Source organism: Microtus oregoni, unplaced genomic scaffold, assembly GCF_018167655.1.
Source record: "Microtus oregoni isolate MIOR12 unplaced genomic scaffold, Mior012 000005F_ref0000423, whole genome shotgun sequence".
NCBI classification, from domain to species: domain Eukaryota; kingdom Metazoa; phylum Chordata; class Mammalia; order Rodentia; family Cricetidae; genus Microtus; species Microtus oregoni.
The window spans coordinates 2582429-2605127 of NW_024543064.1; the positions used below are offsets into that span (position 1 = coordinate 2582429).

A 22699-nucleotide genomic window follows, 5' to 3' on the forward strand; every position below is an offset into this window, starting at 1 on the left:
TTTAATGCCAGCACTCAAGAGGCAGGTGGATCTCTGTAAGTTTGAGGCCAGCCGGGTCTACAAAAAGAGTTCCAGGACAGCCAGGACTGTTACACAGAGAAACCCTGCCTCAAAAAGACCAAAAAAGAAAAGAGGAAGAAGAAGAAAGAAGAAGGAAAGAAGAAGAAGGAAAAAGAGGAAGAAGGAAGAAGAAAAGAGAAGGAAGGAGGAAGAGGAAGCCCAACACATTGTCAAGGATCTTTAGAAGTAGGAAAAGGAGGAAGCAGACAGATGGACAGTGGTATAGTGAGTAGAGACATGGAGACACCTTAGCGGGTTCTCCCCTACAAAGGAATGGACTTCATGTATGATTCATTGGTTTGAGTCTGGTGAGATTTGTAGCTGACCTCAGCACAGCAGAACTGTAAGGTGGAGGCCTCTGTGCTATCCTGCTAAGGAAGCATTGTGAAGTACTGTTGTATTTCAGTAGTAATTATTTTCACCTGTAGGTGGAATGGACACGGCTGGAGGGAGGTGTGGTGCTTGTTCCTTCACTAGCGCATAAGAGCCTCCTCCCTCAGAGACACACAGTCGTGGTTGATTGTGCTTTGAAAGTCCTCCACCCTCCTCTCTGGGTCAGAGAGGCAAATGCTGTGCTCCTTGACCTACACATCTGTTCTAGTCAGGGTTACTATTGCTGCCATGAAACACCATGACCCCAAAGCAAAGGTGGGGAGGAAAGGGTTTATTCAGCTTACATTTCCACAGCACTGTTCATCATTGAGGGAAGTTAGGGCAGGAATTCAAGCAGAGCTGGAAACTGGAGGCAGGAGCTGACGCAGGGGCCATGGAGGGGTGCTGCTTACTGACTTGCTCCACATGGCTTGTTCAGCCTGCTTTCTTATAGAACCCAGGACCACCTGCCCAGGGCTGGCACTTACAATGGTGCCCCCATTGATCACTAAGAAAATGTCTTACTGCTGATCTTCTAGGCTTTGGCTGGCTCCACTCCACTGCTACTTCTGTCCTTGCTGGCCCAGGGTACTGGCATCTCCAACACTGCTGGGGTCCTCTACTGCAACTGGACTGAACTTTCACCAATAGCCTCTCCTAGGCTCTACATGGAACCAAGCCTCCGCTTCTCGTGACCCTTTCATTCCTGGATCTTGAACTGTTACTGAGGCTGCACCTTCACTAATGGTCTCTCCTGGTCTCTCACAGTGCTAAGCCTCAAGCTGCTCTACATACATGATCCCTTCATGCCTTCAAAACCAATACCACCTGGGTCACTCTTAAAGTCCAGTTCAGCTTCCAGCATGAGACACAACCTAGACCAGTCCAGAACATGGCTTCTCTGTGCTCTCAGGAAACACTTCCCAGGAGATTTCACCTCCATGATGCTGGCCTCTCTCTCTCTCTCTCTCTCTCTCTCTCTCTCTCTCTCTCTCTCTCTTTTTCTGAGACAGCGTTTCTCTGTGGTTTTGGAGCCTGTCCTGGAACTAGCTCTTGTAGACCAGGCTGGTCTTGAACTCACAGAGATCAGCCTGCCTCTGCCTCCCAAGTGCTGGGATTAAAGGCGTGCGCCACCACCGCCCAGCGTGCTGGTCTCTTTTTAATCACTAATTTCTCACCTCCAGCCAACCAGTATCAATTGTCCCAGTAATGCAAAGGTTTCACTTCAATGGTGCTGGTCTCTTGATAATCGAGGCTGATTATTCAGCCCCAGCTGACAAGAATGATAGACTCTCAGTTCAAAGTAGCAAACAACCCTGACAGAATTGTCAAGCTTTCCCCCACCCCGAAACATCCCAAGCCAGGCCTCCATCGACTGCACTGCCCTCAACATTCTCAGCTTCCAAGCCCCTACAGAACATGCCACAGAGCTCTTAACACTCAAGGCTCTTTTGCCCAAAGTTCCAAAGTCTTTCCTTTATCCTCCTCAAAACATGACCAGGTCCATTACAGCATATCCCACTTGTCTTAGACCACTGTTACTGTGATGGAAACACCGTGACCAAAAAAGCAAATTGGGAAGGAAAGGTTTATTCAGCTTACATTTCTACATCATTGCTCATCCTTAAAATCAGGACAGGGACTCAAACATGGCAGGAACCTGGAGGCAGGAGCTGACGCAGAGGCCATGAGGGGGTATTGCTTACTTCTTGCTTCCCATGGCTTGCTCAGCCTGCTTTCTTTTTTTTTAATAGTATTTTTATTTATTTATTTATTTATTAAGGATGTCTGCCTTGTCCCCGCCACCGCTTCCCATTTCCCTCCCCCTCCCCCGATCAAGTCCCCCTCCCTCATCTGCTCGAAGAGCAATCAGGGTTCCCTGACCTGTGGGAAGCCCAAGGACCGCCCACCTCTATCCAGGTCTGGTAAGGTGAGCATACAAACTGCCTAGGCTCCCCCAAAGCCAGTACGTGCAGTAGGATCAAAAACCCACTGCGATTGTTCTTGAGTTCTCAGTATTCCTCATTGTCCGCTATGTTCAGCGAGTCCGGATTTATCCCATGCTTTTTCAGACCTAGGCCAGCTGGCCTTGGTGAGTTCCAGATAGAACATCCCCATTGTCAATATCAGTCCGAACACACTGAACCTGATAGAAGAGAAAGTGGGAAGTACTCTACAGCACATGGGCACAGGAGACCACTTCCTACGTATAACCCCAGCAGCACAGACACTAAGGGCATCATTGAATAAATGGGACCTCCTGAGGCTGAGAAGCTTCTGTAAAGCAAAGGACACTGTCACTAAGACAAAAAGGCAACCCACTTACTGGGAGAAGATTTTCACCAACCCCGCAACTGACAAAGGTCTGATCTCCAAAATATATAAAGAAATCAGCCTGCTTTCTTACAGAACCCAGGACCACTAGCCTGAGGAAAGCACCACTCACAATGAGCTGGGCCCTCCCCCAGTGATCACTTTTAGAGGAGCAGCAGGAGGCAATTGAAGTTCAAGGTGTTAGCCCACCAGGAGGCAATTCCCTGGTGGATGAATCTCTGATAGAAGAGGCCCTGAGACCTGAGACTCTGGAATGTCTTTTGCTTCTGCTGTGCCTTTACGTGTTTGCGGCTGCTGTCTTTTTCTGGTATCTGGCTTGGTGTGAATGGGTGTGGGAGATCCCCACTGCCTGTAATATAGTATGCTTATCTCATTCTGCTGGGCATTTTTACCTGTGAATTCTTATGAAGATGATTCCTTCCTAAGCTGTGCTCTCTGATTGATAATAATAATGTTTATACAGAGTTTTGATGAATAAAAATACATACAAGGACATGTTACAGAGCCAGGGCCTATGAGTTTCACCTAAGGAGCTGCACAGATTGCAGCTCAAGTTAATAATGATTAAGAAAAACGATTGAGGGCTGGAGAGATGGCTCAGTGCTTAAGAGCATTGCCTGCTCTTCCAAAGGTCCTGAGTTCAATTCCCGGCAACCACATGGTGGCTCACAACCATCTGTAATAAGGTCTGGTGCCCTCTTCTGGCCTGCAGATATACACACAGACAGAATATTGTATACATAATATATATATATATATATATATATATATATATATATATATATATACACGATTGAGTCCCAGGAGCTGGGCTGGCTCCAATTCCTCTCATCTTAATGTAGAAAGAAGCACTCACAGACTTCAGTGGGCATCATTAGCTCAAACAAAGCCTCACAATAACCTCAGGTTAGAGCAGACGCTTTGATGATAGCTCTGAGGTCACAAACCCAAGAAGACAATCTAAAGTTTTAGAAAGCCACACAGCTGAATGAGGAACTCTCTAAGTTCAGAGAACAGAACGAAACAGCCTAATTATTACTGGGATTGGATGACGACCAAAGGTGACGATTAATTCCTTGTACCCATTTCTGCCCTCAATCTCCTGATATAAACAATATTTATGAGTGGGTATGGACTCTAAACATTTAAAGTAGAGCTGACCGACTCTTTCCCACATAGAAAATTTTAGATTCATGATTTCTTTAAGATTCCTTGTAAGATCACCTTTTAAGATAAGTAGTAGATTGGTCCTTTCTTTGGCTCTACAAAATGTAGCCTGCCTGTAGAATACCTTGCTTGCTTATGCACTGCTGATCTCTAACAAGTTGCGTGAGTGTGAATATGCCTGGGTTCTTGGAATAATCAATTTCTCACCTGTCATACAGAAAATCATGGAAGGGATGTGGAAAACAGGCTGTGTTTTATTTGTACTCATTGTAATAATTCACTTGAAAAACAGAATGTAACCACACTGTAATTTTTATTCTCCCTGGAAGATTTTCCTGAGGTATATAAGATGTAAGTGAAAGAATGAAGAGAGAGTTAAAATAGATTAGAAGGAAAACATCAAGAATAAGGTTAGAAGGAAAACATCAAGAGAGATAGAAGGGACATTTCTGGATAGAGATAGAAAAGAGAAGATAGAACACAGAAGAATAAAGAAGGAAACCTTCAAGAGACAATGTGTCTTTTCCCTTAACCCTCCTCTGCTGTGGGATAATGCTCTTGTACACTGTAAAGATTTGTCATTTGTATTGGTTTAATAAAACGCTTATTGGCCAGTAGCCAGACAGGAAGTATAGGTGGGGCAATCGGACTAGAATTCTAGGAAGAGGAAAGGCAGAGAGTCACACCAGCCAGATGCAGAGGAAGTAAGATGAGAATGCCTTACTGGGAAATGGTTCCAAGCCACGTGACTAAATATAGATAAGAATTATGGGTTAATTTAAGTTGTAAGAGCTAGTTAATAATGAGCCAGAGCTAATAGGCCAAACAGTCTATAATTATATAAGCCCCTGTGTGTTTCTTTGGGACTGAATGGCTATGGGACTGGGTGGGACAGAAACTTTGTCTACACCCTTCAGATAACGAAGTCACAGTAAGTGCTGACTCTGTGGATTCCCTTTGTACCCTGCACTGCTGGGGCTGGTCCCTAAGACATTGATAATCACTAATTGAAGAAATGCCTTCCTGCTGGAGCCATTTCCTCAACTGAGGCTTCTTTCTTTCTGGTGACTCTAGTGTATGTGAAGTTGACATAAAACCAACCAGGACAACACCCAGCTGCTCATCTTTGTCTACATAGGTGACTTATCAAGCTTTAATTCTAGAACCATTCATGGTTGGCTGGCTTTATCACTGGGCCTGCGGAGGAGCAGAAACGTGGTGTTGGAAGCAGACAGAAGAGGTGGTACACCTCATGGGAGAGCAAATCAGAGAGGAGAAGGAGAGGTCAGGGTAGAGAGATCATGCCCCAGCCCAAAGGTCTGGTTAATTCTCTCTGGAAACTTGCCCCACAGACACCTAGAACGTGACTTACAAATCCAGTGAGCTGGGCACAGTGGTGATTGCCTTTAGTCCCAGCACCTGGGAGCCAGACTCATGTGGATCTCTGAGCTCGAGGTCAGCCTGGCCTACACCACAAGCTCTAAACCAGCCACGGCTGCATAGTGAGACCTTGACTCAAACACAGAAACAGGACTGAAGAGGTGGCTCGGTGGTTAAGAACTCTTATTGCTCTGTAGTGAGCCTTGGTTCAGTTCCTAGTACTCACACGGTGGGTGGCTTATAACGATTACTCCCGTTCCAAAGAATCTGGTGCCCTTTTCTGACTTCCATGGGCACCAGGCACACATGTGGTGCACAAACATACATGTTGGCAAAACACACACATGTAAAAGGAGTAAATCTAGTAAAAAAATGAAATCTGTAGGGGCTGGAGAGATGGCTCAGGGGTTAAGAGCATTGCCTGCTCTTTCAAAGGTCCTGAGTTCAATTCCCAGCAACCACATGGTGGCTCACAACCATCTGTAATGAGGCCTGGTGCCCTCTTCTGGCCTGCAGGGGTACGTGTAGGCAGAACATTGTATACATAATAAATAAATAAATATTTAAACAAAAAAAAATGAAATCTGTATATAAAATCTTGAAATAAAAGTGACAAACACTGAATGATCTTTTTACTGTATTAATGTACTCAAGTCAAATTAGCACATAAATCCTAAAACAATAAAAATATATTATTTTATACTTCTGGCACCTGAAATAAAGACAAATAGAAAAACTATGTTAAAACATTAAAAAGTTGCAGGTTTTCATTAAAGGTATTTACAATGTATTTCAGTATCAGATATGACACAATTCTTTTAAATTAGGTTTAATAGAATATCTTTTATGAAAAATAATATAAATAAATATTAAATATCCACAATGTGTCGTACGTGAAGCTTGAGGAGTGTTCCACACTTTGATATTATGAATGGTGGGCTCTTAGCTCCCTCCCTGAATCAAGCACAGTGGTGTGGAGCTTTGAGGCTGCCGAGACCGCCAGTCACCTCTGCAGAAACTCATGATTCTGTAACAGGCAAACACGGGAGCTAAAATAAGGGATTCTTTTTTGTTCTGTTTAATTTTGAGCCAGTGCCTCACTCTGGAGCCCAGGCTTCCCTTGAACTTGTGGTGAGCTTCTGACTCCGGCCTCTCGAGTGCCAGGAGCACAGGTGTGAGCCACCACGTGGGCTAAGAAGGAAGGATTTTTACAATTATCTTAGTAAAGGCCTCCGACAGGATCCTCCTCTCAACAGATCCTGTTCCACGCGACACTCTCAGCCATGCACAGCAGCTGTCTGCCAACATCAGGGGTGAGCTCATGGGATTGACTACCCAGCATGTTCGCTGCTCAGGCACCTATACATATGGAGTTTTACATGGTTGGGAATTTTAAAGAAATATGCCCTAATTTTATAACACTCATTTTCTCAATCCTAGACATTTCAAGGGGAAATGAGGAAAACCTCAGGAAGTAGGCACAGGGCAGGGCCTCAGTGGCCCCCTTCAGCCTGGGGCGGAGACAGGGGCATGAGTTTCAGATGGACTCAGTTCTCCACAGATGCTTGTCTGCTGGAGCTCCTGGGAGGAAGGCGGGCGGAGGATGCTGCAGCTGCCCCTGAGGTCTTGTGAGTGACATCCTGTGAATGATCTGGGAAAGTGGGTTCACTTACATCATAGGACATAACACAACTTTTTGGGTTAGCAAATGTGGAAGGTGCTTTCTTGTGCCGTAAAGAAACTGAGGCTTGCAGGTGGGTAACCAGGGGACATCACCCAAAGCCCATTGAGGACTCTGCAGCAGAGGATCTGAGCCCGCTGAGGGAAGGCATCAAGGCAGGGCTGTCAGTGGGGAATGGCAACAGGTGTGCACAGGAGCACTGGGCAGTGTGTCCTGGAGGGGCTTGTTCTTAGGACGGCTGCCTTTTGCTTGCTTCCCTTTATTGCTTGTCACTGTATATGCTGTGACAAGCTAGCAGACAGGCCGTGAGAGAGACAACACAGGAGGTTCAGTCTGGCTTGCTGCTGTCTGCTAGGGTCACCAACGCTGAGCTTAGCCCTGTGCAAAGTCTAACATGTGCAACAGACACCAGTGAGCTCAAAGTTTGGGGCTTCCTGAGCAAGAGGTACTTTTGTGCCCGGGCACTGACAAAGGGCCTAGCGTGGGATGGGTTCTTTGGTCATATCCATACACTCTGTTCCTGTGACACAAGAGGCCAAGGTCAGCAGGCACAGAGTCCTGCATCACTATATCAACACACATGGCTTAGAACGGGGAAATTTGCACAGCCCCTGGCAGAGACAGAAGTGGAAACTGTCACCGTCTCATGTACGTCCTGCTGGAGCTCTTACTCGGGCCCCCCTTTGGGGTGGGGATCTTGCTTCCAACCTTGGGTCCTGAGGTGCCTGACTTCGATGCTGCTGGGCCCTTCCCTGTAGTGGAGACAGATGCACAGGACACAGAACCACATGAAAAGAGGAACTCTTACCTGCAGGTGGACTGTAGACCCCATAGTGACTGTGAGAATGGCCGAGAACCCACACTAGGCTAGAAATGCATATGGCAGCGGGAGAGGAAGACACAGGACACATGCACAGAAGGCCATCAGTTCAAAGACCCAGGAAGGGAGTGGAGAGCCTTCCTTGTGCATAAGTACGGAGATGCAGAGCTACACCCCCAGAACGAGCCACTGTTTCACAGTATCACCACATCCAAAGGTCTTCTGTTCTCTGGGAGGGTGTCTTAATCTGAAATGAATGCCTTAGATGGTGGGCTGAAAGAAGGCAGTGGCTTCCTCTGTGGGTGCAGCAGCTGTGGGGAGCCTTACAGCCCCCAGTGAGCTGCCAGGAGGCATCTGTGGGGAGCAGCTGCCCCTTGGAGAATAGGGTTAGCAGGTCAGATGCACACAGACAGGAAACTCAGGATGCATCTCACCTAAGTTGCAGCAGAACGCAGGGCCCCACGTGTGACTTCTGACTCACCTTGCTGCGGGGCTGTGGCCCTGCTGAGAATGTGTGTCTTGCGCAGGTTCATTGTACAGCCAGTAGGGCCCATCAGATGAGCCTTCCACGCCTGCAACAAAGAGGAGGCTCAGCATGTTAGCCTGGTGGCTCCAAGGGACCCAGGGCGCTGCCAGAGTACACAACTCACTGTTCACAATGGGAATGAGGTGCCAACCAGTGAGAGACCTGGCTCCCTGCCCTTCTTTGGCCTGAGCATCAGAGTCTTACAGGCTGGTTTTGCATTTCACATTCCACCCTGGATGACTGGAACCTGAGTCCTGTGGCTACGAGGACTTATTTTTGCCAGCTGCTAGAAGGCACTAGGCAGTGAGCTCTTCCCTTGTTGAGCTGCAGGTGAACATGTAGGTTAGCTAGCAACTCCATGGCAGCCCAGCCTGGAGTCAGGGGAACCATGAGGTGGTAAATGGATGTTGTCAGACAGAGCTAAGGTCGCATAGACACCCGGAATAGGAAGTCATGTGACAGCAAACAGCCACCGATAGTACATGGCAGATGGTGGGCACAGAGGGCAGAAAGGAGGAAGCTGCTGGCTGGTTCAGTACTGTTCAGGGCAGAGACCAACAGAGCGAGGGCAAGAGAGAGAAGACTGTGGGCAGCTGGAAGTGAGTCAGTAAAGGCAGTAATTATGATGAAAACTGAAAGCTCCTAAATTACAGATGAGTCTGGACATGAGGACGTGAGGACGTGCAGGACGTGTAGGTATGAACAAGTCCTCTTACACAGGGTAGCAGGGTCAGCACAGCGGTCTCAGCCTGGATGCGGGTCTTACAACAAGCCCTACGTACAGACTGGGGAAATCAACGCTAGAGCTCAAAGCCTGGGCCTGTGAGATGGAAACCATGCACCCAAGCGGTCTTCAGCGGGTGTCCAGGCTGCTGGAGCCACACCCTGGGCTCCAGAACAGAACCTGACAATAGCAGGGGCCGGACCCACCGACTCCAGGGTGGTCCTAGGGCAGACACATTGTGTCCTTGGACCTTTTTTGGTTGGTGAGGCTACAGAACTTGGGGACAGGGGAGGAGGGAGCATGCAGGGATTCCAGGAAGACAAGGCAAGAAAGGTGCACTGGCTGGGTGTGGATGGGAGACAGCAGACATCAGTGTGTACTGACAGGGTTGTGACACCTAAGTGTCCCAGCTCTGTCCACTGTGGCTTGGCAGCAGTGGCCCTCCCTGTGCTGAGGCCTGCTGAGAGAGAGAGGGCCACACATCTTGGCAGGACAGCTGATTCCTGTCTGGGTAGAATGTTCCACACAGGAGGATACACGTCAGCTACAAAGCCTCAGAAGACCAGGCAAAAGGACCCTTGCTGTCCAGAGGTGACCATCTATAGGGCAGGGTGGCCATGGCTCTGTATCTACTCCCATCCATGAGTTTAGCAAGACACTAAAAGCAGACAAGCCGCCACCTAGAGACTAGAGAGCTGGCCTGACATTCTGATAGCCACTAAGAGTCCCTCCAAGATCGAAAAAAAACTCATGCTGTGGGAAAACTCCTTAAGCAGGAAGGTAAACAGCTTCAGGAAGTCCCCAAAACTGACCTGGTTCACTACGCCCCTCCCTGTCAGTAAATGAAGTCAAGTTGCAAAGACACCAAGACCAGCCCAGCTGCCTGGGAGAGGTTTAGACCAGAGTCACCAGGAAAGGACACCCCATACAGCTCTGTATGCAGAATGTGCAGTGTGCTCCAGGTTCCTAGCTTCAGTAAATTGTCGCTCACGCTGGGGCGAGCTTTGGTGACACGACAGTCTCCTATAAGCAACCCCTCACTTATTCTCCTCCTAAGTTATCCCAGTACTACTCAGGCTTCACCAAGTTGGACTTTGGTAGTTTCTGTACTGTGTGGGCTCCTTCTCTGGGGTGGTTAGATGTGTGTTGTGTCTCCCCAGTGAAAGTCTTGTCACACAACACTGGGGATGAAGAAAAGTGACAGGAAAGAATATTGGACTCCATAGCATCTCCTGGGGCAGAAGCACAGCCAAGAGAAGGTCTCCAGAGCTGCCTGGCATGTAGGGCACCACCACTGTGCTATGCAGGCAGAAAGGGGGTAGGCCTGTGGATACCTCGGCCCCTGCATGCATCCCCAAATACCAGAGGCAAAACACATGACAAAAATCAGCCTGTGTCACCATGGTACCTGCTCAGGACAGGGGGAGAGCATGGCACTGAGTAGGAAGAGAACCATCAACCACCATGGGGCACATTCTTTTACTCCAAATGGTTATGGGCTACAGACATGACCATGATGCCAGGGAGGCCTGGATTCATATATGAAAGCCACACCAAGAAGTGTAAAACCATGGGTGCCCAGTGACCAACACTCTGCTGTTAGGAAGTCAGGAGGGCACTGTGCCTCCTAACTGTCATCCTGAGAGTGTGTTCAGTGCTCCCCGGCTGCCCACATCTTGGTTCAGGCCCCCTTACCTCTTCTCCAGGGGCAAAGTTTTCATGACACAGAGGACATCGGTTTGCCACCTTCTCTGATTTGGCAGCTGCAATGATTTCAATAAGAAAACTTGGTTACTTGGATGACCCCTCAGTGAGAGGAAGGGTCCATCCAACCCCACAATTCTAGATGGCACTCACGGTTGCACTCCTTGGTTTGGATGTGCTTGGGAAGCTCCTCCGTGGGGACAGCCTCGCTGCAGCGGTGGCACTTCCCAAACCCATGCCTCTTGTCACACTCTGTCAGCAGGTGCTCCGTCAGGCTGGAGATCTCAACCACCTGCACCAGAGACAGAGCCGTGTGACTGCTGTGGGGAGGCCAGGGCAGCTGTTCTGGATCCTCTGGCATTTGTTTAACCAACAGTGTCCACAGTCACACACTTCGTAGAGACCCTGGGTCCTCCTCATGTCACCTGAGTGCCATGGAAAGGCCATGGTATGGGCTGGGGCTACAGCTGATCTGAGTGTCTGCTGTGGCTCTGGGTTCAAATTCTGGCTCCCCAGTATTTCTTAAGAATGTGCATATGAAGAAGGTTCTCCCACCCATCCAACACTTGCTCAGATACCTTCCGCATAGACATGGAACCACACACTGCTGAAGAGGTCAGTTGCACACCCGGGGCTGTCAGAATCTGTACTGCAGGATGGAGGAATGAGTGTCCAAAGGGTGAGACCTGCCCTCTTACATCCTTCCCTGTGCACCAGATGAAACGAAACACTTCCCATTTGTCTTCACTGTTTGAAGACAGAGGCCCAGAGCAGGAGGGAAGCAGCGCAGGGCATGACCCCTAGGAAGGACTTCTGTTGTGGGATGTTTGTACACTGTGTGAAGATGGGTTGTGGTTGGTGCAATACAAAGCTGAATGGCCAATAGCTAGGCAGGAGGTATAGGTGGGACTTCTGGGTCAAGAGTGGAAGGGGAGATACTGGAGGCATGCAGGAGACACCAACGAGACACAGAACAACTCAGACACACAGAATGGGGAAGAGGTTGTGTTTTTGTTTGCACAGGAAATGAAAAGCTATGGATTCCTTCAAAATGAACAAAGATCAGATCTGAGCAGGGGAGACCTCCGAGGATCTTGGCTGCAGACGTGAGGGAGGAAGACAGGAAAGACCACAGGACAGATGACATGTACACTCATTCCTTGACATGGGAACAGCTCTGCGATTGTATGAGACATGGTGTGGATAGAGGTTGGTTATACAGTTCAGACAGACTGTTTATAAGGTTGGCAGATGCCTTTTACTGCTCGAACACAGAGCAGAGAATCATCTTTAGCTGACTGTGCTTATGGCACATTCTGCTCTTGTGTTAATGCTGATATGTATGCTACCTTTAAAAGTCTGTGTTTTCAGAAAAAAATGATCAGACACCAATGAAGTCAAGTAGCCCAGCTGATCCAGTCTCTCAGAATTTCCTCAAAGTTCTGCATCCAGAACAACTTCAAAGCTGCTAGCTAAACTAAGATGGTCCAGTCTCACAGACTACTCCAGCCAGGACTTTCCCTGCACTTTCCCATCACACAGAAACTAAACAAAAAATAATATAGCTAGCTCTCCTAGGACTTGACCATTATCCCAATTTTATCAGGATCCCCTGTAGGTACCATCACCCCAGACACTGGAAGCAGTCTAGAAAACCTAACACCTGCATCCCCAAGAGGTGGGGTGAATGGTTTTTGGTCTTCTGGAAGGTTAAGGATGTTTATCATCATTTAGGGGAATTGGTTACAAATTGTTGTTGATCATGGTCAAGAAAAAAAATTGAGCAAAAGAGATTATACTCATGGATCTCATTTTGAAAAGAAAAAGGGGGATATAGGAATGATAGGATAAAAGGGAAAATTATTGAATCTACTTCTAAAGTAAAAAAAAAGCAACTACTAGTCTTAAGTAGTTTACATCGGTAAGGATTTTTGTATACTGAAACAAATTTAAAGTTATTTTTATTTTAATATAATGTATATGTGTTCCTACTCTTGTGTAAGGTATTGTACCTATGCAGCTCATTTTAAAATGCAATGTAAATCTCTAGTCCTTAAAAGCTATTATTACAAATTGTTTAGGACAATTAAGAAAATGTAGGTTAGTAGTTAGTCATCTGTAACAGTCAAACTTGTAGCCATGTTAGGTATGTTTTCAAGGTCAAACAGATATTTTAGATAGATGGTCTTCAAATACTTCAGAGACCTACAGGATATGGCATTTAAGATGTTTTTAATAGCATAAAACTTTTCGTGATAGTGAGACACATCTGCTCCTGGCAGCACCATTTTACTCCAAAAAATGACGACAGACATTGAAGAACCTCAATATGGAGTTTGCTTTCATTGGGGTAAAGCTAGCCATTTAGGCAAGAAACTGCCCTTGCCTTGACTGCTGACAGTATACTGTCCAAATTGGACAAGCAGGACACAAAAGAGTGACTGCTGAACTTTGTCAAGACACAGTAGGACAGTCCTTCAAAATTCCTGCTTCACAGAAAAGCCTGTGGAATATTCGAAGCCTGAAGACGTAATGCCCCAATACTGTGGAGGAAACTCTGTTGACTGTCCAGGAAGTCAGCTGTTTTGTCATTTCTACAATTTTAGAAGTTGCTTGCTCTGCACTTCCTGTTTACTCAGGTAATATTATATCCGTCTCGGGTCTCTGATGGGGTTGAAGATGAGACAGTTAAAGTTATGGTTTTGTTACCAAATTCAGAAAAGACACTCATATAAGTGATGTCAAGCTTATAAAGGTTGAGAGACATATAAACCTAAGTTGTTTATCTATAAAAACATTTTAAGGTCTAAAACGTAAAAGGATATTTTTAGGATGGCAATATAAATTATGATAAAAAATGATTTAGGGCTGGGTGATAGTGGCACACACCTTTAATTCCAGCACTCAGGAGGAAGAGGCAGATGGATCTCTGTGAGTTTGAGGCCAGTCTGGTCTACAGAGTGAGTTCCAGGACAGGCTCCAAAGATCCAAAGTTACAGAGAAACCCTGCCTTGAAAAACCAATTAAAAAAAAAAAAGAGCTTAGGTATAAAACCTTGGATTCATCAAGATAGAATACATAATAAAATAATCTTTCCAAATTTGCCAAATAGTTTTACTGTATTAGAGTTAAAATCTTTCCTTTTTATTTATTTATTTTTTTTATTTTTTTATTTTTTTGGTTTTTCGAGACAGGGTTTCTCTGTGGCTTTGGAGCCTGTCCTGGAACTAGCTCTGTAGACCAGGCTGGTCTCAAACTCACAGAGATCCGCCTGCCTCTGCCTCCCGAGTGCTGGGATTAAAGGCGTGCGCCACCAATGCCCGGCAATCTTTCCTTTTTATTTAGACAAAAGGGAGAAATATTGAGGATATTTGCACACTGTGTGAAGACGTATTGCTGTGATTGGTGTAATAAGAAACTGACCAGCCAATAGCTAGGCAGGAGGTAGAGGTGGGACTTCTGGACAGAGAGAGGAAGAGGAGGCAATCAAGGAATGCAGGAGACACCATTGAAATGCAGAACAAGTTGAACACACTGAACAGAGAATTCTCAACAGAAGAAGTTCAAATGGCCAAAAGACACTTAAGGTCATGCTCAACTTCCTTAGCATCAGGGAAATGCAAATCAAGACAACTTTAAGATACCATCTTACACCTGTCAGAATGGCTAAAATAAAAAACACCAATGATAGCCTTTGCTGGAGAGGTTGTGGAGAAAGGGGTATGCTCATCCATTGCTGGTGGGAATGAAAACTTGTGCAACCACTCTGGAAAGCAGTGTGGCGGTTTCTCAGGAAATTCGGGATCAACCTACACCTGGACCCAGCAATACCACTCTTGGGAATATACCCAAGAGAGGCTCCAACATACAACACAAGTATATGCTCTACTACGTTCATAGCAGCATTGTTTGTAATAGCAGCAGAAGCCATGTGGTAGAATGTAGATTAATAAAAATATGGGCTAATGTAAGTTATAAGAGCTGGCGCAACAAGCCTGAGCCAAGGACCAAGCTCTCATAATTAACAGGGTCTTTGCCATCATTTGTCGGCTGGCGGCCCATCCAAGAGACGCGGCCAAGAATGAGACCGAGGGCTATACCCAGATGTAGAAGATGACAATAAAAAGACACCTAGCAACGGAGGCCAATGACCAGTAGACAAATGGTGCCCGCCTCAGTCACAGGCAGCATGTAGCATGTGAGAACAGAGGTGCCCTCTTTCTCATTGCTGTGAGCTGTAAGGTGGCCGGGACTCTGTACCTCTGGGCACTAGTTCAGTAGAAAAAGCCTGTCCAACAGGACCCGGCTAGACATGTGGCCCAGAGTTGCCCTGTGGTCACATCCACAGGACCATGATTGGACATATGGCCTAGTGCTGCACTATGGCCCATCAACAGGACCAGGCTAGGCATGTGGCCAGTGCTGTGGTCACATTGAGACTCCATAATTAACTCGACCATGGCCATTGTAGAGCAGAGATTGCTATGCTGATCTTGAACCCATAGTTATGGCAATAAAATTATGCAAAACAATACACCGATAGCCTGATACATGGTAAGGGATGGAACTGCAGCCCTCCTGAGATTCCACCCACCATTCCTGATCCTGCCCCTCAGCTGCAGCACACAGGAAGTGGAAGGTTCACTGAGGATGGCACTCCACTGACATGGCTTTTGTCAGCTGTACCCTGTTATGGAGGTGAACAAATGTTCTGTATATCTCCCTAGGAAAACCCACACAGCAAATCAGAGCCTGACTATAGATACAATAGAGCCAAGGAAGAGTGTTGGACAAGCTGCTGCATTGCCTGTTATGGGAAACAAGAGGCATTTGCAACTGCGGCCCAACCATCTAAGGTTGGAGCATGTGCAGGAGAATCTCAGTGTGCCTGTTCTTGTCTTGTATAGCTGGAGGTCCTGAAAACACACTCAGCTGGAGCATATAATAACATGCCTTCAGGCAGCACACTAGGGACAGGACTGGAAGCAGGCCACAGTAGTGCATATCACCTGGCTACTTGCTGGAGATGGAGGGCCACACAATGCCCACGAGCCATAAGTAGCTAATAAACTTCCTGGTAAGTTGGACTTAGAGGATCCTAATTAGTGTCCTAGCCAGGGACAATGAATGTTTGTGTGTTCCAGGAGTAATGAAACATGAGAATTCCAACAGTAAAGCTATTCCCAGCAGTCCCAAACTGAAGCAGTCAGGGTAAGAATCAATCATGGTCTATGCAAAACACATACATAGCAACAGGCAATGGACACAGGAGAGCGTGGGCCCACACAACAGGATTCCACTTACAGGAAGGCCAAGCAACAAATGCTGTAAATGTTGTCAAAGGGGGACAGGGACAGACTGAGTTGCAGGTGGTAGAGAGTGGCTGACACAGTCAGTCACTCTGGGTCACAGCACAGACTTCTCTGCTCTCTTCATGACTTCCCTCTCAAGCTTCAAAGATCGGGGCTACCCATGCTTTGGTCTTTTTCTCAAAACCTTGGTGTCTTAGTGCCCAGCACCTGTCCTGCAGTGGTCACCTGTGAGTGGCCATGGCCCATGCCCAGCACCTGACCTGCCTGCAGTGGTCGCATCTTGTCAGCATGAGGCAGTGTTTCCAGTAGTGGAGGTCCAGGCCCTCTTCTGTGAAAGATTCATTCCTCTCCCCACAAAAGATGCACAGACTACAATGAATTAGAAAAGGCAGAAGTGAAGGCTTTGCTCTGGCTACCATGACCACTCAACTCCCAATGCATTAGACTCAGAACTCGCTAGGCCCCTCCTGTCCTGAAAGGCCTGGTGCTCTACAGGCAGACTATTCCCCTTGAGAGCCCCCATGTCACAGACACAAGCAGCGTCACTTACTTATCCAAATAATGGTTATCTGGGATTTCCGGAGCATCTGGTGGGGCAGCTTTCCTTCCTTGAGGGTCTGAGGAGATTAAAAAAGCACAATCTAAGTAATGTTTGGTTGAAATGTTTAAAGTTTCAGCAAAAAATAGTAATTTATGAAACTGTCAGTTTGGTGTCCAAGCACAAAGTAAGCTCCAGTTGGGGTTGCAGAATCAAGAGAAGCAGCTTTCTTTCCTTTTCTTCAGTGCTAGGAGCCAAATCGAGGCCTTGCACATCCCAGGCAAGCACTGGCACCATGAGCTACAGCTGCAGCCTCAGGTTTGTGGCCAAGGCCTTGCGAGGCAGCTTGGAGTAGCTGCAGACTTGCTGCAGTGCTCTAAGTGAGCACGGCCCCCACAGGCTCATGTCTGAACACGTGTCCCCAGGTGGCGGAACTGTTTGGGAAGGATTAAGAGGTGTAGCCTGTTGGAGGAGGTGTGTCATTGGTGGCAAGCTTTGATGTTTCAAAAGCCCATGTCATTCCCAGCATCTGTCCCTCTCTCTGGTGCCCGTGGATCAGATGTGAGCTCTCAGCTACTGCTCCAGCACCATGCCTGCCTGCCTGCTGTCATGCTCCTGCCAGCGTGGTCATGGCTCACCTTCTGAAACTGCAAGCCCCAAATAAAGTTTTTCTTTTATAAGGTGCCTTCGTTATTGACATCTTATCACAACAGAAAAGTAACTAAGGCATTTGCCATCCTCCTGCTTCATCTGCCATTCACAGGGCTCAGATGTCTGACACCAGGCCTGCTAGAGGAAGTGATTTTATTTTGTTTTGACACAGCCTCACTATGCAGCCCTGGCTGGCTTGAAACTTGTTTTGTAGCCCAGGCTGGCATCAAACCCACAAGAAATCCTCCAGTCTCCGAGGGCTGGGATTAAAGGAATGCATAACCATGCTCGACAAAGGAAGTGAGGTCAGTGTTGCGGTGTCTTGGTTGGAATTCGCTCACCTTGATTTCTGAGCTTCACGCCGTCATTCTCCTTCTCCTAGGACACAGACAGCAACGGTCAGAGTGAACTGCAGCTGTGAGTTAGTCTACCCAGGATGCACTGTCCTCAAAGTGCATGGCTAGGTTTTGTTTGATATTTCTATCAAAGAATAACAGAATTCATGCTTTTCTATTCATTCGTTCAGGACAGTCCTTCCTGTCTATCTGTCTGTCTGTCTGTCCGTCCATCCATCCATCCATCTATCTATCTGTAACAGTCTCATCTGGCCACAACATTGCAATCCTCCTGCCTCAGCCTCTTTAGTGCTGTAATTATAGGCACTGGGCTCCACAAAACTATGAAAGAGTTATCAGCAATCTTTTCAAGCCAAACCTGGTGGTGAACACTTGTGATGTTGGCACTTCTTAAGCAGAAGCAAGAGGATCACAAATTTGAGGCCAGTCTGTGCTACTGAATGAGTTCTAGGGCAGCCTTAGCTACAACTGTGGGACTCAGTGCTAAAAACAAGAACAAAACAACTCCAACATTTTCTCCTGCTCTCTTTAAGCCCCTTAGCTCCACCATTCCATAGACACACAAATACCAAGGCTACCAATCTCCTCCACAGGTGACTGTCATTCCTAGGAGCCAAGTGATCATCAGCCCCAGCACAGGTATGATGGGCAGCAGGGCCCTGGTCATGTCCTAGCTAGCGTGTGACCTGGAGTGAGCCTCTCGTTCATCACACTTGTGAACCAGTGGGAAAAACACAGCATGACTGCCCGTCCTCCCTACCCCCCAAGTGGTGACTGCCATAGTGCTACAGTGGTAGAGGAGGCAGGGGAAGGAAGCGGCCAGCTCCTGCCCCACCACTTCTCCTTTCCTTACTGTTCCTCTCACTTTGGCCTTTGGTGGGAAGGTCTAGGGACCTCCAGCCCTTCTTGGGCAAATGTATTTGTAGATGTGTTTTCTGATTCTCTCTTTGTTCTTTCCCATTTGTGTGGACAGTAGCGTGTAGACCTCTGCCCTCTCCACAGCATCCTTGGGTTTGTGTAGTAGCTGTGGCCACAGGCACAAGCAGCTTGGAGGCAGGCTCCAAGTACACCTGGTAAGACCGAGCCTTCATCTGGGACTGTGGCCCTCCTTAACTCCTCTGCCCTCCTACAGTTTCAAAATTACTTTACTTTGTGTGTACGCGTGTATGGGGGCGGCTGTATGCATACCATGGTGCAAAGTGAAGAGGTCAGAGGACCACTTTATGGAGTCAGTCCTACCACGTGGTTCTCAGGGAGACTGAACTCAGGTTAACTTGAGAACAGGCAGGAGGATGCTCCCCCCAAGCCTCAGAGCAGCAGTGGAGCTGGCTAACTACTGACATGGGCACCAAAGGCCTGGGGCAGGCCCTCTTTTATCTGTGCCCCTGCCAAGGCGCCATCTGCATCGCCGTGGCACCCCACACACTCAGGTGGAAGGTGCTGGCGTTCTGACCTGGGCTCCGGCCTGGGTCTCTCTCAGCGCTGCCAACTGGCCCTGCAGAACCTTCACCTCTTCCTTCTTCTGCTTTTCTGCTTCTTTAGTGGCTGCTCTTTTCTGGGCCTGGTTAAAAAAAAACATTTTCCCCATTAGAGGAACTTTCCCAACTCTGATCCAATCTGTTCTTCCTAAACAAATAAATTCCCCTAAAGGCAGACTTCTCAACCCCAGCCCCTCTAACTCTAGCTTTACTGAGCCTTTAAATCTAGGCTGACTTGAGAAACTGAGTTCTTAGGGTAGCTTCAGACATTGGGAGACAAACTGAAGCATCTAATTTGGACATGACTGTAACTCGTATTAAAAGGAAATTCTTCGGTAATTTACTAAAGGTTTGTACAGCACTGATCCCGCTCTTCCTAGACAGGAAACAGTGGTCTTACAGGCAGGGCACAGACAGGCCAGGGCCTCGCTCAGGGGTATGCTTCTTACAAGACTGTGCTTGTCCATATGGGCTCCTAGAAAGAAACTGGCCGTTTATTCACATCTCAGGTAGCACTGTTCTCTCTCTCTCTCTCTCTCTCTCTCTCTCTCTCTCTCTCTCCTCAACCCAGCCTGTCCTGTATTCACAGCAATCCTCTCAGCTCAGCCTCCCAATGCTGAGACCATAGGTATGAGTCAGCATGGCTGGTCCGTGGTCCAGGTTACTTCTTCAACCCAGACTGCAGTTTCATCAATCCGTGAGGCACTCACCCTGACTTCAGCCTCCGTCAGCCTGCCGTCTATCTTAGCGATTCCCTCAAAAATGGCTTTGTAGAGCAGGTTCCTGCGTGTGCTGCTGTCTTCCGGGGGAAGGTGCTCCAGGGTGAGGGCTGGGTGCTGTCTGTACAAGTCCAGGATGATTCTGACTGCTGTCTCTCGCACCTCGTATACCTTGTGCTCCAGGGCACTCAGTGCAAACTGCAAAGAAAGCAGTCTCAGCTCTGCTACTGATTTTCTTTTTTCTTTTTTTGGTTTTTCGAAACAGGGTTTCTCTGTGGCTTTGGAGCCTGTCCTGGAACTAGCTCTGTAGACCAGGCTGGTCTCGAACTCACAGAGATCCGCCTGCCTCTGCCTCCCGAGTGCTGGGATTAAAGGCGTGCGCCACCATCGCCCGGCTCTGCTACTGATTTTCTAATAACAAAGTTAACTTCTCCCAGCACAAGAGAGACCCAGGTATACCACAGAGACTTGGAAAATAAAGACAAGAGCAGAGGGGGCCACACACCCAGAGTTCTCTTCCACATGTGACACAACCCACTGGAGTCTAGCACCACTGGTGCACTGGGAAGCCCTCCTTAATTTGCATCCACACACTTCCTACTGGGAAACACTCCAAACAGGGATGAAGTGGGTGGCGCCTTTGGGACTTTTGTCTGTCTGTCTGCCTGGGCTGTTTTCTTCCCCTGCCTGCAGGTTCCCATTTATCGGCAGCTGACACGTGCTGCTGCCGGCAGGCTGTCACTTTGCGCAGTGTCTGCGCACAGCAGTGTCTGTGCAGTTTGTTGTTTTGGCATCATGAGCAGGGTGCTGGGATGCAGCTAGTGTTAAGAGCACTGGTCTAACATATCCATGTGTTCTTTCCCTAGAACCGTAATCGATCAGACCACCAAAAATACTGGCGAGATGGCTCAGCCAGTAAAGGTACCTGCCACCCAGCCTGACTGCCTGAGTCCTGGCCTTGGGAACCAGAGTGGAAAGAGAACATGACTCTTACAAATTATCCTCTGACCTCCACACGCACGTTGTGCTTTCTGCTCGCTCTGTCTGTCTGTCTATCTATGACAGTCTCATCTATGCAGCCCAGGCTGGCCTCAACCTGGTTATCTCCACATGCACACTGTGTCTTCTGCTCCAGCAGTGCTCAACACCATGCTTTCCACACCCTGAGCTCACTCACCTTGTGTCAGTGGTTCCCAACCCCCAAATGACCATCGGAAAACACAGACATCTACATTATGATTCCTAACAGCAGCAAAATTAGTTATGAAGTAGCAACAAAAATAATGTTATGGTTGGGTCACAACATGAAGAGCTGTATTAAAGGGTCCCAGCATTTGGAAGGCTGAAAACCTCTGCCTATGACTTTCGTTTTCACTGCACCCTGGTGCTGTCATACCCAGGTCAATGCCTCCCCAGTGGCTCTGGACCCTGGGCCTCCCACCCCCCACATTTCTGAAGAGCCTGAGTCCCACTCTTAGGCTCTACCTAGACCTGGCTGTGCGCTGTCACCATCTGGCTCTCACACTGCGTCTGTGTTTCCTCTACTCTTACATCAGAGATTCTGGTCCACCCTGCTGCCGAGTCTCCCGGCCTCTGCACTGGGTCTACACTGCACAGCCACCCCGGTCCTGCTCACCCAGTCTTGCAGTCACCCCGTACCCTTCTTCCTTTCTTTCATATCATCAGGGGGCGCTGAATGTGACGGCAGCCATCAATGCCCCACTGGTTTATTTTGTTTCACCCCAGTCTTGGGTCACATACACTAGGGGTGTCTTGTACTATGGACAGCGAGGTTCAGTCATGAAACAAGTGTCTGGCAATGATTCAGGCCGGAGACCAAGGTAGGGATGGTTTGTTTATATTCTCTGATGTATTCTTAAGCAAATAAGTTTTTTTTTTTGTTTTTCAGGTTTTTTGAGACAGAATATTATGTAGCCCAGGCTGGTCTCAAACTCACCGTGCAGCCAATGATAATCCTGACCTCGTGATTCTCCTGCCTCTACCTCCTCCGTGCCGGGATTGCACGAGTGTAAAGCCTGGTGTATGCAGTGTTGCAGATTGAACCTGGGGGTCTATGCTTGCCAGGTGAGCATTCAGTCAACTCCCCAAAGAATGACTCTCATGATTTGCTCCCCACTTTGGATAGTGACTGCTCCCACATGCTCCCTGGCTCAGTCACTGATTGGATAGCCCTGCCCTAAGCTGTGACCAATATCCTGTTGCATGAGGCTGGCTCACCTTCATCACACTGTCCACGGTGAAGCCTGAGTTCCCAGTGCCAAGGTCTCTCAGCAGCCGGGCCAGAAGGTCCACCTGGCTCATTGCCAGATGAGTGGAAGCATTGGGTTTCAGTGGCTGTACTAAGTAGGATGGAATGAGTTGGAGAGATTTCACCTCCTTAAACAAGGCCATTTCCTACAAAACATAGCATGATTTGTTAATTATTACAGGTAAAAAGCTAGAGGTAATTCAGTACAACTTAGCATGACTGTCACATTGAACACCCGAGGGAACAAACAGGGAAGTGAAGGGACAGTGACAAGCCACACGAGAATTATGAATGGGAGCTGGGGTTTCTTGGAAACAAGTTAGGGAGGGGGTAGAACCACAGATCTGAAGCAGAAGAGATCAACATGAGAGTCAGGAGAACGTTGAAAACAAACTGAAAACCTGAAGGCTTCTGTTCTTGGAATTTCTCAACCTCAATAAAACTATTTTCTGAATGTAAAATGTGGGAAAAGATTAGGCTTAGAGATAGAATTTCAGCATCAAGTGTCAATGATTCTCTAGTAATGTGATCACTGGTGGGCCAGAAGAAAGTCCTATCTATTGCTTCCATTGTTGGGTGACAGGGTCTCACTATGATGCTTAGTCTCC

At 47.7% G+C, this 22699-nt stretch overlaps 1 protein-coding gene across 4 annotated transcripts in view; it reads right to left on the reverse strand.

Annotated features, from left to right (window-relative positions):
- Positions 1-5862: 5862 nt before the first annotated feature.
- The window catches only part of Cep104 (centrosomal protein 104), a 34837-nt gene continuing 18000 nt past the window's right edge, over positions 5863-22699 (reverse strand). For 3 of the 4 annotated variants that reach the window (XM_041651608.1, XM_041651606.1, XM_041651605.1), the window contains 10 exons: positions 22061-22237; positions 19814-20020; positions 19079-19186; positions 17611-17647; positions 16631-16697; positions 16341-16449; positions 10922-11060; positions 10760-10827; positions 8296-8386; positions 5863-7746 (listed from right to left, as the gene is read on the reverse strand). In XM_041651608.1, the coding sequence (XP_041507542.1) occupies positions 7631-7746; positions 8296-8386; positions 10760-10827; positions 10922-11060; positions 16341-16449; positions 16631-16697; positions 17611-17647; positions 19079-19186; positions 19814-20020; positions 22061-22237 (1119 nt within the window). In that variant the 3' untranslated portion in view covers positions 5863-7630. The remainder of the gene's footprint in view (positions 7747-8295; positions 8387-10759; positions 10828-10921; positions 11061-16340; positions 16450-16630; positions 16698-17610; positions 17648-19078; positions 19187-19813; positions 20021-22060; positions 22238-22699) is intronic. The other variant, XM_041651607.1, reaches the window with a different exon arrangement.